The sequence below is a fragment of the Heterocephalus glaber genome, unplaced genomic scaffold (assembly GCF_053883595.1).
Source record: "Heterocephalus glaber isolate CG9 unplaced genomic scaffold, H.glaber_assembly_v1.0 deba00001687, whole genome shotgun sequence".
In the NCBI taxonomy this organism is placed as follows: domain Eukaryota; kingdom Metazoa; phylum Chordata; class Mammalia; order Rodentia; family Bathyergidae; genus Heterocephalus; species Heterocephalus glaber.
In genome coordinates this window covers 11693786-11710000 of record NW_028258412.1, presented here as the reverse complement: position 1 = coordinate 11710000, position 16215 = coordinate 11693786, and the positions used below count along the sequence as shown (strand labels likewise).

Below are 16215 nucleotides of genomic sequence, written 5' to 3'. Positions count from 1 at the left end.
CAGTCACACTGGAGTGTCTCTTCACGGATGTAGCCAGGTCACAGCTTTGCATGATTTTGGAGCCCTTCTGTGAGTGCTGGTTCTATGCAGAAGATACCCTGGGGTGGGAACCTTGAGGTTAAAGATTTATACCTAGAAACAACAGCAGTAGTAATACTTGTGGTAATAGTAACGTAGTTACTATCATAGCAGCAGTAACAATACCAATGCTCACAGCAATACTGGTCACAGAAGTACGGATGATGCAGCAATAGCAAAGTGTTCTTTGGCTCTGCATCAGATGACCTTGGACTGGAATCTGCTCCCCCATTTCCTAACTGTGACCTTGATCTCAGGCTTGCCACTGATCCTTTTACTTTCTTTATCTGTAAAGGGAGATTGTTGTGGCATTTAGGGTTTTGCGAAGAGTGAATGAACTATATAGAGCACCAGGTGACAGTGCCTGGTGTCAACTCAACTGGACCAAGAAATACTATTACCATCATTATTCCCATTTGGCAAATGAAGAAACTGAGGCTCAGGTAGCCAGCATTTGATCCAGTGCCTAAGATCACTGTATTCTGCTGAGCTGTTGCCTCCCTGTATGGAGATGGCTGTTTCTGGGGAGGCAACCTTTGAGGGGTTGGCTGATGTCACCTAGAAAGGTGGGGAGAGAGAGCACAGATGCCAAGAGCCATCAGCAGGGAATGTGCTCCACAGCCATCCTCTGCAGGTCTCCTGCAGGGCCTCTCGCTCCACCAACAATCAGTGGGACCTGGAGGATGGACACAGCACCTGCACTGTTGCCTCTGCATCGAGGGGACTTTGAGGTGGTCAGGAGGTGTCCTCATTTGCTTGGACTTTAAAGAAAAGGGAAGAGAGAGAGAGAGAGAGAGAGAGAGAGAGGGAGAGAGAGAGATTTTATAAGACAATGCTAATGTGAGCTTCTAATGCTAGGCATTTTGATGTAGTCCCAAGTGGGCCAAGTCTAGGAGGAACAATTAGGAAAGGTTAAATGAGAAGTCCAAGGCTCTGGTCTGGTGCTCTGATGGGGCAGGGAGGTAGGCAGAGAACATAAGCCAGAGCTCCATCCTGCTGTGCCAAGCGGTGTGCCCTGGGGCAAGTCACTCCAGCTCTCTGAGCCCGTTTCCCCAGCGTCCACCCATCCACCTGCCCTCTGCCCATCTAGGTAGCCAGCCACCCCCAGCCAGCCCGTTGATGATGCCAGTGCCCAGACCACACTGCCAGAGCATCGCAATACGGCTCCTGGATCGCAGCTGGAGTGCAGTGGGGGCCACGGTGCCTGGCAGTGAATGCACAGGGCCCTGCCGAGTTGGTTTGCTGTCTGTGGGTCAATGTACAGGGAACTGGAAGCTCTGCTGTTCTGTCTGGAGGAAATGGGCCGGAAACACGGGTTTGGGTCACCCAGGATAGCTGGCTACAGAGTCGGGGTGGGGGGTGGGGGTGGGGTCCTAGGCTAGGGTGCTTGTTTGAGATAATGTCCACCTCAGAGGGCTGTCCTGAGAATTAAGGGGAACTGACACTGAGCACGGACTCAACAGGTCATTTTATCTGTCAAGACCCCCCCCACAGAAGAGTTGACTTAAACATGCCAAGACCCACTTGGAGATCGGAAAATAATAAAAAACAAAGAAACAAAACAGCTCCAGGGTAGTAAAGGTTAGAAGAGGCCTTCAAAGGCCTTCGTGTGGTTAAAACTAGACTTGTCTGGAAAGGGGAGTTTTTAATGTGTTAATGAAAATACCTACTTCTGTTAGCGGCCCCTCAGCATGGTGGTCTGAGTTGCGCTCTAGTATTGTTTGGCTGTTTACCGGCTGCTTGTGATTTGCAGAATTCAGTTTCAATTTTCAGAGGTTAACTGGGACAGAAATGTCTCATTTAAAAAGTGGAAAAGAAAAGAGGTGGAGAATTGTGGTGTTGCTGCATGTGACAAGGGAGAGACAGGCCGAGCTCAGAGTGCCCGTGAATTACACAGCATAACAAGCCACACAGGACAATGACATGGTTCCACCCAGGGCTCTAATTTGAGATTCTGATGAGGCCCTGGCTGTGGTCTTTTCTACAGACTGTGGCGGAACAGCCTTTGAAGTTCTGTGTTCTCCACCAGAACCCAGACGGTTAAAAATATGTATTTCTTAAACAAAGGAGGTATATCTAAGAGGTGACTGGTCTAAGCTTGAAAATTGAAAAACGAATGTCATACTTCAGATGTTCAATATGGTAGTCTTTTTTTGGGGGGGGTGACCTCTACATATTTTAAAGATTTATTTAAAAAATTTTTTATTAATACATGTTTGCAGTTCATGATTACATTCACCATGGGGAGTTGGTACATGTACATAAAACATCTTTTTACTAGGGCTGGGGATTTAGCTCAGTGGTTCCAGCGCCTGCCTCGCAAGCTCAAGGTCCTGAGTTCAATCCCCAGTACCACAAAAACAAAAACATCTTTTTACTTTCCCTTTCTCTTCCCTCTCTGCATCTCTTGGTTCCCTTCTCATTTGCAAAAGGTCCATCTCCCTGTTTAAGTATCACACTTGCACTTGAAAACTGCCCTTCCTGGATTGAGACTTGTGACTTCAGGTAGGGCAGCTCGGACTAGGTGGGACAGCAGCTGAACATGTTACCTGTGCCTGACCCAGGGCAGTCTGTCATAAACTCACTGCGTACGTACAGCTGGTTCAGAGGGAACCGCTTAAATGCCATACTTTCACGGGACAGGAGACTGACAAGATTCTTCCCTACGCCCTGGCTCATCTGCCACCACACAAAATCCAGGAGGCTCTCCAAAGTTGGGGGCATCAGAATTATCTGCCCAGACCCAAGTCAGAGCCCCGGGCCTAGAAATCTGCGTTTGCACTCATTCCCCAAGTGCTCTTCACAAGTCTGGTCCACAGGTGTATTATATCATCTCAGCCAGTGTTTCTCAGAGTTCATAAACCAGTGACTCTGGAAAAAGAATCTGCAATACTCACTTTGAGCTATCGCTTACTTTGTAAAGAGCAATGGAAAGCAAAGACCAAAGCTGGGTGAGGAGGCATGTGCCTATTACCTCTGCTACGAGGGAGGCTGAAGTAGGAGGACTTTGGGGGCAGCTTAACAAGACTCTGTCTCCAAAAAATGACCATCTCCTCATTTCATAAAGCATGTACGGTTTGGAAAAATCTCTATTCATGGGCTTTATTGTCCACTTTGCTAGGTGAGCTGTGTGTCTTCACCATCCAGTTTTCAGGAACCCCAAAGGGTTTTGGGCAACACTTTGGGAAGGGGATCCAAGATACAAGGCTTACTAGAGAAAATCGTCATCTTACATTCTTTTATTATAATATATATATGCAGATCTGTTTTATGTACAGTAATTGGTTCTATCAAGTAATCAGACCAAGGCATTCTACTGGTAACCTTCTCCAAAATAGATTTAGGTAGAATAAGATGTTTATACACTTTGTGGGCTATCAAAACTTTAGACTTCATTGATTTCAGTTGTGAAGCCATACTTATAATTCAAAATATACATTAAATGTGTTAAGGCGATGAAAGTGAGCTGAAAGAAACCACAGGATGCAGAGCAATTAAACAGTATATTTTGCTTGCATTGGAAGCCACAATGTGGATGGCAAATATTGTGCATATCTCACAGCCTCTTTTAAGCAGTGTGAGGAGCTTCTGGATGTTGAAAGTGTTCGCACAGCGGTGGGCAAACAGTTACTCGACCTCCTGGAGCTGCGCGAAGGACTCATTTCTTCTCTGCATCTCCTTTCTTGGGTTCTTGCTTCAGTTTGTAATCAGCCAGGGCGGCCTTGATTGCATCTTCTGCCAGCACTAGAAGGGATGGAAAGAGAGTGCCTGAGTTTCTACACGCTGAGGGAATTGTCTTGGGAAGAAAACCTTTGGGCTGGAGGGCATGAGTGCAGGGAGGGCCCTGAGTGACTCCGCCAGGTGCTGGGGTGGGGAGCCAGACAGAAAGTCGGGCAGCTGCTTCCTGGGCCTCATGACTCCTGCGGGTGGCCCTGGGGACACAGACTGGGGATTAAATATCTGGGATTCTGGCCTAGTTCCTTAGCCTCTTGGATTCCATTTTCTCTTTGGTAAAACAGGGGTAGTCATACTTTTCTTGCTGGGATAGTGAGGGGATTCCAGAAAGTACCTGGCACAGTACTTATATTAGTTCTTGTCTGCTCCTGTGAAAGTCTGGGCTGAACACGGCAGATGCTGGTTAAACTCGGTGGCTGAACCTAAGTCCCATGGGGCTGATGGGATGGGGCCTACCATATGGCTCTCTTGTGATCCCGAGTCTGAAAGCTTCTATTTAGGAATTGATGTTGAATACGAAGCCACGGGGAAAGATAAAAATTGGGGGAGCTGGAATGACTGCAGAAGGCAGCAAATAGCAGAGTATTGAAGATTTCAGTATAGTACCTAAGGAGCCTACCAAAAAGGCTGACGTTTTCCTGCAACCCTGTGAAAATGTTTAGAAGCTATGACCTTTCTTCATAGGTACTTAAAATTACAGCTCAAGTGGAAAGAACTTGGGTCTCAGTAGGTGTCCCGAGGCCAGCATAAGTGCACCCCTAGCCCAGTAGCGGCTCTTCTCCTGAGTCCTTACCCTGACAGGAAGCCGCTCTGGGGATTTGTTAACTAATTTGGTTAGTAAACCTCTACCGATGTTTACTGTTAAGGAGACTGTTTCTCATTTCCTATTTCCTTGAGCGTTAAGAGAGGACAGGAGAGCACTAGATTTAATAACAGAGATGACGCCAGTGAAGGCCAAGTGCAAGCCTCGTGGGCTGTGGGCTCTCAGGACACTGCTGAGGGGATGTTGCACAACAGGCTGCGTCACTCCACTTAGGCAGGTGCAGATGGAACTGGACAGGCAGTGACGGAGCACATGAAGAACACATGATGGCCAAAGTTGGGCTTTTGCCTCTGCTGGTCCTAACTTGACTACAGCACAATTCTGGAATCCCAGATGGGGTTTAAATTCTGGCTCTCCCACTTATCAACTGTGTGACTGAGGTGTTTTCACCTGAGCCCAGGTTCCTCCTCTGGAAGAAGGGAGTGATGACATCTACTGTGGACTCAAGGCTGTTTCTGAGGTTTCAAATCATGCCCTGTAGTGCTCACTGTGAGACTTCAGGGTGCTAACCTGACCGGCTCCATGAGTGCTAATCCTCTGCAGGTTACACAGATGGACTCTATGACCTGAGAGGACTGTCACTAACGCAGCTGAAATGACTGCCAGCGTCCCCGACAGCTGGCCCTCTGGAGAGCAGACTCACTAGAGCAGTGCAGTTTCACGGGCGGAAGGCAGAGCTCCTTGGCAATGTCTGTGTTTTTGATGGTCAAGGCTTCCTCCACCTGAGAGGCGCAAAGGAAAAAGGAACAATTCTGTAGATGCTTTATCGTGAGAGGGCCAGATAACAAAAAAGGTCCAAGAGACAGCTGGCGGGGGATGACTTCTGCCTAACAACAAAATGAGGCCCAACAGCCTTCTCAGGATTCCCACTGGTGTGCCAGATCACTGCTGGGATTCTCAAGTGTGCAGTACACACACCCACACTCCACCAGCTAGGTGCAGACCCACGAGACATTTCTGAGGGATCTGCTCACAGCCAGCAGCAGTCGTTGCTTAAAGGCAGTAATTTTCTGTGCTGCTTTGGCAGGTCTTGGGCTGAGAGCTCTGCTTAGACTCATCCTTTGCCTAAAGTGAGAATATCCTCCTGTGCAGGGTGCAGAGGATGCCTGAGGTCAGGGTGGGAGCCCTGGGACATGAGGCAGGCAGGTTCCTGCCCATGTGGAGCAGGACCCCACTGGATTGAGGAAAGGCAGATTTCCCCAACAGCCTGTCTCCCTGGCTAGCTCAGGAGGATTTCAAGGTTAAAGCCTCCCTTCCCCCTTCTGATGATGACTCAGAGTCCCCTTGAGGCCAGGTCCTGGAAGTGCGCCCAGTCGCCTTTCCCCATTCACTAGGATAGTTCTTGACCCATCACTTCAGATCTACCCTTGGTTAGAGCAGATTAGGTCTGTACTTTGGGGGCCTGCAGAGCTTGCCAGGCAGCAGGCCCTGAGCCACAGGAAGCAGGTGGCATGTCATCTGGTAAACTGCTGTACGGGAGAGCTGGTCAGCACTTGGAACACGCGCTTCCAAGACTCAGCTCCCTGGGCTGGCTCCCCAGGGGTGGCAGGGATGAGTGCCCTGCAGGTTGGCTTTTCACAGTGGTCTTATAGCAACTGGACTTTAGAGTCCAGATCTTCAGAGAGCTCCTACCCCTGTAGCTGCTGGGGAAGAGGCTATGGTTGAGAGAAACATGGAAAAGATGTTCTGGCCTTCTTGTCTCCACCCTCAGGGCCAGCTGATCAGCCATTTGGATCCCTGCTGTTTACTCTGCCCTCACTCTGGCTGTGTTTTAATACCTCTTGTAATACGTTAGTTTATTTCTCCAATATCTGTAAGCCACCTTCCTTAATAAAACAGGATGGGAGGAAACAAAGAGGAAAATAACCATTATACAACATCCCCTAACCTGACCTAAAAGACCTCAGAAACTGTAAGAGTATCAGCAACCTTAGAGAAAGACAAAGACTTCAATTTCCTCTTTTTTCTTTTTTTAGACAGGGTCTTGCTATGTAGTTCAGGCTGGCCTTAAACTCACTATGTAGCCCAGGCTGGTTTTGAACTTACGAGTGCTGAGATTACAGGTGTGCACCACCATGCCCAGCCTCGATTTCATTTTGTCAGGACAGATGAGAATCTTTTTTTTCTGCGAAATTAACAAAATACCACCTGAACTCCCAAATAAAAATGATGAACAAAAATCCCCAAGCAATACGTAACAAAATGGTCTATAATTCCCAGTGTGAGGAATGGAATCAAAGGTGGGAGAGGAAGAGGTTAAAATAAAATTTTTTGAATATTTGGAAGAAATCATAGTTACTTTTTTTTTTTTTTTTTTTGGTACCGGGGATTGAACTCGGGTCCTTGTGCTTGCAAGGCAAGCGACGGAACTACTGAGCTAAATCCCCAACCACTTTTTTTTCTTTACTAGGCCCTTCCAAGAGCTAGGTTGCAGAGAGTGCAATTTAACTCTATCACAGTTGTAAGCCAGCTTACCGTCTTCCCTTTCACCCATTCCGTGGCTAAGGAGCTGGAGGCAATTGCGGAACCACAGCCAAATGTTTTAAACCTGGCATCTACAATTTTCCCCTTTTCATCCACTTGAATCTAGAAGAGACAGGAGTTAAATTGTGATTCTTGGGGCTAACCTCTAGGACCCAGGAGTCTGCTACTCATGGGGACCTCTGGGGTTTCTGTCTACATTGGAAATTATGCCATTAACTACTGAATTTGTTTCAAAGACCTCAGTGATCAAAAATGAGATTAGGAGCTACTAGACAGGCCTAGCTGGTAAGGATGAGCTGAAGATTAGGATCTTCCATACTAGTTTCACTTTGCTTGCAATTATAGCATGCTTTTTGGCTATAAAGTTCTATTTAAAGAAGTCTGCTCAAAGCTGCTGGGGCATTTTGTCCCTGTACACACTGGGAGGGTCTATAACCAAGGTCTCTGGTTAATAGGTTTTCTTTTTTTTTTTTCTGTACCAGGAATCGAACTCGGGACCTTGTGCTTGTGAGGCAGGTGGCGGCACCACTGAGCTAAATCCCCGGCAATATGTTTTTCTTGGGCATCAAACTGCACTCAGTGGTTCCCTTCTGCCTTGTCTGTTTTCCAAGATAGGTATGAAAACCTCTGGCAACCTGTCTGCCCACCATGAAGACTGTGGTTAAAGCTATGGTTTATTCAAAGTACAATTCACTACCTTCAAGTCATTTCCAATTAGGGAACAGTTTTAGATCACTGCATTTCTTGTTTCACTGAGGAGTGCTAGCTTACTAGAAGTTTCCTTTGATCAGCAAAATCCACAAAATATTTCACTCAGCTGAAGCTGAAATTTAAAATGATACAGTGAATTTGGATCAATTTTCTATTTCAGAATAGGTCAGCATAGTGGAAAATTAAGACCGAGTGCCTGCTTTAAGCATCTCTGACACCGACTCAGTCCATCTCATGCGAATAAAGACGAAGATCAAATGAGATGCTATATACGTGCTTTGCCAACTACGAACTACTGTTTAAGTGAAGGGATTACTCTTGTCACAAATAAAGATGAACCAGGTGGTACCTGTAATTTCATGACATCACCACATGCTGGAGCACCCACCAATCCAGTTCCAACACTTTTAGATGTCTTGTCAAGAGACCCTACATTTCTAGGATTTTCATAATGATCCACAACCTGAAATGACAGGGTTAAGAGAAATCATGATCACTCTACTGGTATAGGTCTCCCTCAAGGTCAGCAACCTGAACCAGGCAGTGCAATAGGAAAGCCTATATGCATATCAACGAGAATCATTTGCGAATCAAATTCTTTTTGCTATCTCCTCTCCAACTGCCTGCAGAGATGGAAGGCACTGTTTGAGATGGAGCAAAGCTCCTTAGGGTTTTCAACCTCAAATAATTACCTGGCTCTAACCCACCTACATCACCAGATTTGTGCTTAAGCAGTGTTTTATTTCCCAATAAAATCCACTGTCAAAGAAGAAAGATTATTAAAAAAAATTCTAAAATAACTATGGCCCAGAGATGGACGTTTTCTTAGAAGTCTCAAGGTGACTCTTAGAAAGATGCTACGGAACGAGTCCCTTTCTGCCTACGTATTAAACCAACCTGATGCAGCAGCGCACCCTGGTGCTGAAAGGCTGCCCACCCAAGTTCCTTCATCAGTGTCAACAAAACACACCGGGCATGGGGGAGGAGTGAAGCTTTGACAGAAGTGCTGAAGTCAGAACCGAATAAACATTCACTCAACTGGCGAACCAAAGGCTTTAATAACCTCAGGGTTTGTTTACCAGTCAGCAATAAGTATCCTGACCTTCTAGTCGTCCCCTACTTTCCACCTGATCACAGATTTTGACTCCCAAGTTCCAAGGACTCCCAAAATATCTAGTGGGGACTTTTCTGTGCCTCGTTGATTTACAGAATTCTTCAGTTGTTTCCGGAGTGAGTCTCACGTGAAGACAAGGGTCCCTAGAAGCCACTCGCGCCAAGAAACAAAATACTATTGTTAGTTATACGCCTAACTCCTGGAGGCCATGCGCCCCTAAAACACAAACAGCATTATAAATGGCCTTCCGGTGTTAGGCCAACGTGCCAGGCACCATGTAGATGACTTCCATATATTATCTCTTGTAGGGGGTTGATGCCCTTTACTCTCCCATCATCGAGGGGCCCTGACTTGCCCACGGTCACTTAGCAATAGCAACGGCCTGTGTGTCTCGACGGGGAATGGTAATTCCTAACAGTACCCTCCCGCCTGGGGTGCAGGTGAGTTGAAAGCTGGTACACGCGAAGTGGCGGAGTGCAGCGGGCCCACTGGAACTCGCCACTGTGTCACTGGTATATCAGCGGCGGACAGAATCACTGCGTAGCGGGGGAAAGTGCGTGGAGGCAGACAAGCGAGCGAGTCGGCATTCGCAGCCCAGGGACCTGCGGGGTGCCGGGATCCCTTGCGGGGGTCCGCGTTCCCCCTCGCCCACCCATACCTTCTTGTGATAGAGCCGGGCCGGAGCTGACAGCTCCCGGGCGGGCAGGCGGGGGCTCTGGAGGAGTAGGGCAGAGGCCGCCCGCCTCAAGCGACCCGCTCCAGCCACCGCCATCTTCCCGGCTCGCGCCTGCGCCGGTCCGGAGCCGCAGGCGGGAGAGGGGCGTGCCCCGGAGTCGCTCTGTGGGACCCTTGTCCTCGCGCCTGCGCCCTGAAACTCAGTGCACGTGGCCGCCTTGGCCCCGCCTTGGCCACACCCCCCCGAGGCGCGCACTGATTGCCGAGCTGGAAGGTCTGAAGCCGCAGGGGGGTTTGTTCCTGGACGCTCCATTGTGCATGGGGAAACTCAGGCTGCTGGAGTGCGGAACCGAGTTCACATTCAGAAAGCCAACCTCTGGAATACGGTGCAGAGGACCACCCCAGTCCATCTTTCCTAACCCTATTTTGCAGCGGAGGAAGCTGAAGCTCAGAGCGGTTTAGTAGTTTGTCCAAGATCTTTAGTGAGTTAGGGATTCGAATTTGGATAATTCTAGGTTAGAATACTGGTTCTGCTCCTTGGCCGTGTGATCCTAGGCGAAGGACTTTGGCTCGCCAAGCCTTGATCTTCTCTTCTGTACCAATTCAAGGCCAGTTCATTCATAGAGCAAATGTGTTGAGTATCTCCTATCTTATGTGTCAAAGATGCTCCTGTAGACGCTGTGGATCCTACAGAAAGCAAAATAGACATATTTCCTGTCGCATTAAACTTGCTAATGAGGGAGGAAAGCGATACATTTTCCTGCCTCAAAAAATGGAAGATTAATTCAGAAATGAATACTACTCCCTGATTTAAAAAAAGTATACAGTATCTATATTTCTGTATAAAACAACAGCAAATTGTCAAAATTTTTATGACAACCCAAGGCAATTAGTTTCTAAAAATGATTATAAATGTAATTTATTAATATTGATTGCAGAATATGATCTTACAAAACCAGAAAATTCACATGTGTATTTAATGCCTACTAGGCATATAAGGTCAAGAAATCACTTTGGGAAATAGATTTTTCTCATGAATGGTGCAATCGATCCTTTCCTGAGGACTGAGAGTTTTCTCCACATTGAGTCTCAGTTGTTGGGAAATCGAACCACACTCTAGGGTGAACTAGAAGTCAAGCCGTTTAGTCCAAGAATCATCCTGACCTTCTCAAGATGGCGTCAAACCTTTTACTACAGGCATCACGCTTACTTCTTGACTTCCTCTATGGCTTCCACTTCCCATCCGGAAGACCCAACTTCTGTTCGAGGTTGTGCCAGCACACACGTTATGTTAAGGACGTTTTTTCTCTGACAGAGGGTTTTAGAAATATATAAAATAATAATAATTGCACGTATTTCTTGATTTTTTCCGTCACAGAAGGCTCCTAGTTTCCTTTTCGATGGCAAGAAAATGGGGTTGTGATCAGGCGCGCGTGTTGGACGACTTCTATGTCAGCGGGTCTTCGTCGGCCGAGGGAAGACCCGGGAGTCACTGGAAACGCAAGATGGCGACGGCGGCCGCAACCTCGGCTTCGGAGCCGGAGACCGAGCCCAAAGCTGGGCCCAAGGCTGAGGGAGAAGAGGATGACGTTAAGGCGGCTAGGAGGAGGAGGAAAGTGTTTTCCCGGGCTGTGGCCACTGCGACGTACAAGACCGTAGGGCCAGGGTGGGACCAGCAAGAGGAATGTGTGAGCGACAGCGATGTGGAGGAGTGCGCCGAGGCTTCCTCCGCCGAGAGCTCCCCCGGGGAGTACGAGTGGGAGTACGACGAAGAGGAGGAGAAGAACCAGCTGGAGATCGAGCGGCTGGAGGAGCAGGTGCGCCCGGGGGTGGACAGCAGGGTCATTCCTTTAGGCTCCCAGGTCTTGGCCCGCCCCCTTGGTCTTTAGCGGCAATAAAACCGCTAAGGCCACAAACCCACTATTAATCCCGTATCTCCTATTGCTTGAGCTGTTAGAGCGTGCTCGCTGTTAGAGGAGTTGCAAGCGTTTTCCCATTGGATCCTCTCCACGACCGGTGAAGGAAGTGGTGTTGGCTGGGTTTTTACGGGAGTAGTTTCTTGATCAAGGTAACACTTCTGCAGGTGTTACACGTGCTTTAGACCAACTCCAGAACTCGTAATCTTAACCACGCCGTTAAACAGTCGAAGTCAAGTTTCATTCATAAGAAGTTTATTTTCCTGTAGGGATAACGACAGCGTTAAAATATGGTGTAGGAGGAAAAGTATTGACCAGGATGATAGTAGAAATGGAAAGAGAGATTTCCTTGTTTGAATATACGTTTGAAGGCCAAGCCCCTTAAGGTTAGGTATTTCATTCCCGGTGTTCTTTTGGGGGAATTTTTCTCAGCCTGAGTTTCCTTTCGGTATAGTGGGAGCAATATTTCCTGCATCATCTAATTGTCATAGTAATCACAACCCGGTGTCCGGTCCCAGTAGTATTGTGGTCTCTGATTTGTAGCTTTATGAGGTGGTGACAACTGCAAGATCCAGGGTCCTAGCAGAAAATAAGTGCAAGTTCAGATTAGAATAATTAGAGAAAAGATCCATAAAGGAATATGTGCGTTTATAAAAGTGTGGGCAGGAGAACCAAGAGTGAAAGTTTAGTATTCTATGGCTACTAATACGAAGACTTTGTGTCCACCCTTAGGTTTAAAGAGGTAAAGGGAATGAGTAGTTTCTTGTTTAGTTGAATAGAGAGGGCACCTGAGGTTGCTGAGACCTTTGGTCAGGGGCTGGGGAATAAATACTGTGTCATGAATTTCCTGCTTTCTTCCTCCACACTTCCGCTGGAGCATCCTGCTGGGTAAACCCACTTGGAAGCCAGGGAGCTAGGAAGCCCAAACATGTTCCATGCTGGAGTGCACAGGGTAGGGAGAAGGTGGAGTGCATTCGGAGGTACAAGACCTAAAAGAGTTTGAGCACATTCTCATTTTTACGGGTAAGCAAATAAGGTTCAGAACAAATGAAATGATTTATTTAATGTTACCCATAGTGGGATTTGTATTCTTAAGTTATCTGTGGACCAAGTGCCATGCTGTACGTTCACTTACTCGGTGATGAGAAGTTGTGACAAACCTAGGTACTTAACCTTGCTGGTGTCATTTTCCTTATAACACACCCTCTAGCACTGATATTTTTTTTAAGTTTTGAAATAGTGATATTATTAATTGGTATAGTCTGTCTCACTTGTCATCACATCAGATTGTCAAATGAACCAGTTAGGCCAGGCAGGTGGTTACCATTTATACTTCCGTAAATAAGCCAGTCAGTTCTTTTAGCACATACTTATGACGCGGATGCCAGATTGATTGTGACCTTGCCCTCATTGAAATAATTTCTTCAGACTGCTAGCCCTGGACCTTTTCCTGAGGGCTCTCTCGAGCATGTGTGTGTGTGTTGGGTGAGGGGAATAGGATCACTTGTTTTAGAAGACAGGGCAGGAGAGGGGAACCAGAGACATGAAGTCCTTGATGAAGGAACTCTGCTTCCTGGGCCCCACCAAAGAGCTCCCAGCCTCTGGTGCCTTGCAGTTGTCTGCCCCTCCTCAGCTCACTGCCCATGCAGGATGGGACCTGGCAGGTGATGCAGAATTGAAGAGTCGCCAGCCTTGTCCTCTTTGACCTGGGGTCTAGAGCAGGAATTTTCAAATTTTTTTCTATTTCTCTCACACTTTTTCTTAGTCTCAGGCCTCTTGTTCCTGCTGTAAGTACCCTTATGGTGGAGCATAATGTTGAGTAACATCCAGGTAGGTATGTAAAAAAATCTGACCCTGCTATATTTGCAAGTTCTGATTCTCATCTGAGTATATTTTATGAAAACTGGCTCCTAAAGTGGTATTTAGCCATGTAATGAAAGTAGAGATTTTTCCATTGTCTGTGTTTGTGTGGTTAAACTCAAAGGCATCTCATGGTGCTTTAGGTGCAGGACAGAGTATAGCTTTATGACTTTGTGTGAATGCAAGCCTTCCCTGCAGTGGTGGACAGGCTTTGTGCAAGTTACTTCAGCTCTCTGAGCCTAGCATGTCCCATTTGGTAAAGTGAGTGTTGTAATAACCTTCCCTCACAAGGAGGTTGTGGTGCTTAAGTGACACAGTGTGCATAAAGCTCCTGACATAGTTGGGCACATAGTGGGTGCTAAGTAAAGGCCTTTTTCATCTTGCCTTCCCCCTGATTGGCACTAGCTGTTTCTTTCCCACTGGCCCCTCTGATATTTCTCAGCCCCATTCTGGGAACAGAAAGGTGTGGTATCTTTGTCATAGGGAGTTGCAAATCAGTTAGCAGGTGGTCTTAGTGCTCCTCTTTCTTTAAAGCATCTTGTCATTAATGGTGATCTGAGCCTAGAATAGACCAGCAGATGGACTCATTTGTCAGTATTGGTTGAACCATATAGAGACGTCTCTCTTTAATGCATGGCACCCTGCATTTAATATATGCACTTTCAGAACACTTCTCTACTTCTTATCTTCCTTATTTTGGCTCCCAAAGAAGTTTAGACCAACAGCCACCTTTGAGGCAGTTTCCCTACTTTAGTGACATTTATGCCTTTTTAAAATTTTCTGCTGACCTATACATGGCATTCATGTGAGGGGCACTTGCAGAGACATTCCTGATGCTAACAAGTCTTCCGCCCCTCTTCCCAGTGGAAAAGCACATTTGGACTTGAGTGCGTTGACCTGGTAGTGTCACGAAGAACCTCAAACGTTCTTTAATGAAGAAAGCATAGTTTTTGTTAACTTCACTTACTGCTGTGCTTTTGTGTGACACACTTGATATTCAATTTTGAAACATCACTGTGTCATAAGCCACTTGAGAACTTGGTACAAATGAGGAAATAGAGCCAGAGAGGCTCAGGTCACTAGTGCCCTGATCTGGGGAGAAACAAATCAGTCCATCACGTGATCGTGGGTTGGGTTTTTTTGGTACCGGGGATCAAACTTGGGTCCTTGCGCTTGCGCAGCAGGCAGCGAAACCACTGAGCTAAATCCCCGGCCCGTTTGTCGAGTTTTTTAGAGTGAGCAGGAGAGCGTTGCCAAAAGTCTTAAGGAGTTTTAAAAAATTTTTATTACTGATCTTGTTCTTAGCTGTTATTCTTTATTCTGCCTGTCATTTGGTACAAAGCTCTGTATTAGCTCTCTCTGTATTAGTTTCTCTTGAGTCCTGTTTTTCAAATTGGGGGTCACCATCATGGGTCATGGATTAGCAAACTCAAGCAGTGATACCTCTGCCGTGTATTTCCCACCCACTTGGGTCTGTTTCCCAGCTCAGGGTCAGAACAGAGACAGAGGTCAGTTCGTCTGCCAATGCCACAGTTTAACTTCTTACTGCTGAGGCTTGCTATCTGATGAGACAAATCTTCCTACTTGATTTTTTTTCTTGATGTGTTTTGGTTTTTCCATATAAATTTAGAATTACTTTGTCAAGGTCTGTTGGGGTTTTGATTGGAATTGCATTGATCTTACAGATTATTTAGAGGAAAATTGACACCCTTGTCATAAGTCTAGTTACATGGTATATAACTTCATTTATCTAGGTCTCTAATATCTCTCACTATAAAGTATAAAAATATTTTCATATAGATCTCATATCTTTCAATGTATTCCTAGACATTTTTTAGTTTTTATTTACTTTGCTAGCCTTTTTATATTTTAATATCTTTCAATAAAGTATAAAAGTATCTTCATATAAATCTCACATTTTCATTAGATTTATTCCTAGGCATTTTTTTAGTTTTTGTTTAATATGCTAGCCTATATGTATATATATATTTTTTGTACCGGGGATCGAACTCAGGACCTTACCCTTGCAAGGCAAGCGCAGTGCCGCTGAGCTAAATCCCTGGCCCCCAAGCCTTTTTATATTTTAAAGCTTGCTGGTTTATAGAAATACGATTTTTTTTTATTGAGATAAACATAACATTGGCTATTTTAACCATTTTTAAATGTACACTTTGATAGTGTTGAGTGTACTCATATTGTTGTGAGACAGATCTCCAGAACTTTTTCTTCTTGCAGATCTGCAACACAATACTTTCTAAAGGGGTAGTCCTCTTCTTTCTCTCCCCAAGCCTCTGGTGACTTCTGTTCTCCTTTCTCTTTCTGTGAATTTGACTACTTCAGGTAGTCAGGTCCTTTTCCTTATCTATTCCAGCTCAAACCCTACTACAGGGTTGAATAGAAAGTGATACTGGAGGCTTTGTGTTTTTTAAAAAGAATTTATTCTGGTATTTTTCTGTTAGGAATCATGTTTTGTATGATTTTGTAAATACTTTTAAAAAGATTTTTTAAAACATACAATTCATACCCTATAATATTTACCTTTTCTTTTCTCTCTCTCTTTTTTCCTTTTTGCAGTGCTGGGAATTGAACCCAGGGCCTTGTGGCAAATGGGCGTTCTTAGCAGATGCCTTTTCTACATTGAGATCATTGTGTTTTTTTCACCTCAATTCTGGTAGTGTGGAAAATTCCAGTGACCATTTTTCTGAAGCAAAACCACCTTGTCATTTTAAGAATGTTTTGTAAACACAGTCACACTGTGCGCAGCCTTTCAGGAGAAGCTTATTTCACTCTGCATGATTCCCTAGTGACTCATCTGAGTT

The 16215-nt window shown here is 45.9% G+C and overlaps 2 protein-coding genes across 3 annotated transcripts in view; one reads left to right on the top strand and one right to left on the bottom strand.

Annotated features, from left to right (window-relative positions):
* Positions 1 to 3302: 3302 nt before the first annotated feature.
* On the bottom strand, positions 3303 to 9791 carry Iscu (iron-sulfur cluster assembly enzyme). The gene is made up of 5 exons (XM_004843625.4): positions 9604 to 9791; positions 8181 to 8294; positions 7112 to 7222; positions 5280 to 5358; positions 3303 to 3822 (listed from the first exon to the last, which is right to left on the bottom strand). The coding sequence occupies exons 1-5, from the start codon at positions 9715 to 9717 to the stop codon at positions 3737 to 3739; spliced, it is 504 nt and encodes a 167-aa protein (XP_004843682.2). The 5' UTR covers positions 9718 to 9791; the 3' UTR covers positions 3303 to 3736.
* A 1241-nt stretch (positions 9792 to 11032) lies between these two features.
* Sart3 (spliceosome associated factor 3, U4/U6 recycling protein) overlaps positions 11033 to 16215 on the top strand; it is a 32529-nt gene continuing 27346 nt past the window's right edge. Inside the window, exon 1 of one of the 2 annotated variants that reach the window (XM_013071714.3) lies at positions 11033 to 11437. In XM_013071714.3, coding sequence (XP_012927168.3) covers positions 11126 to 11437 — 312 coding nt within the window. In that variant the 5' untranslated portion in view covers positions 11033 to 11125. The remainder of the gene's footprint in view (positions 11438 to 16215) is intronic. The other variant, XM_004843624.4, reaches the window with a different exon arrangement.

What these genes read in the sequence shown, in the direction of transcription:
- Iscu (XM_004843625.4), bottom strand. Translation starts at nt 9,717, where the DNA reads ATGGCGGTGGCTGGAGCGGGTCGCTTGAGGCGGGCGGCCTCTGCCCTA. An exon ending in AATGGGTGAAAGGGAAGACG is followed by an intron (nt 5,359 to 7,111) that starts GTAAGCTGGCTT and finishes TGCGCCTCTCAG; the next exon opens with GTGGAGGAAGCCTTGACCAT. An exon ending in CGTGAAACTGCACTGCTCTA is followed by an intron (nt 3,823 to 5,279) that starts GTGAGTCTGCTC and finishes CATCCCTTCTAG; the next exon opens with TGCTGGCAGAAGATGCAATC.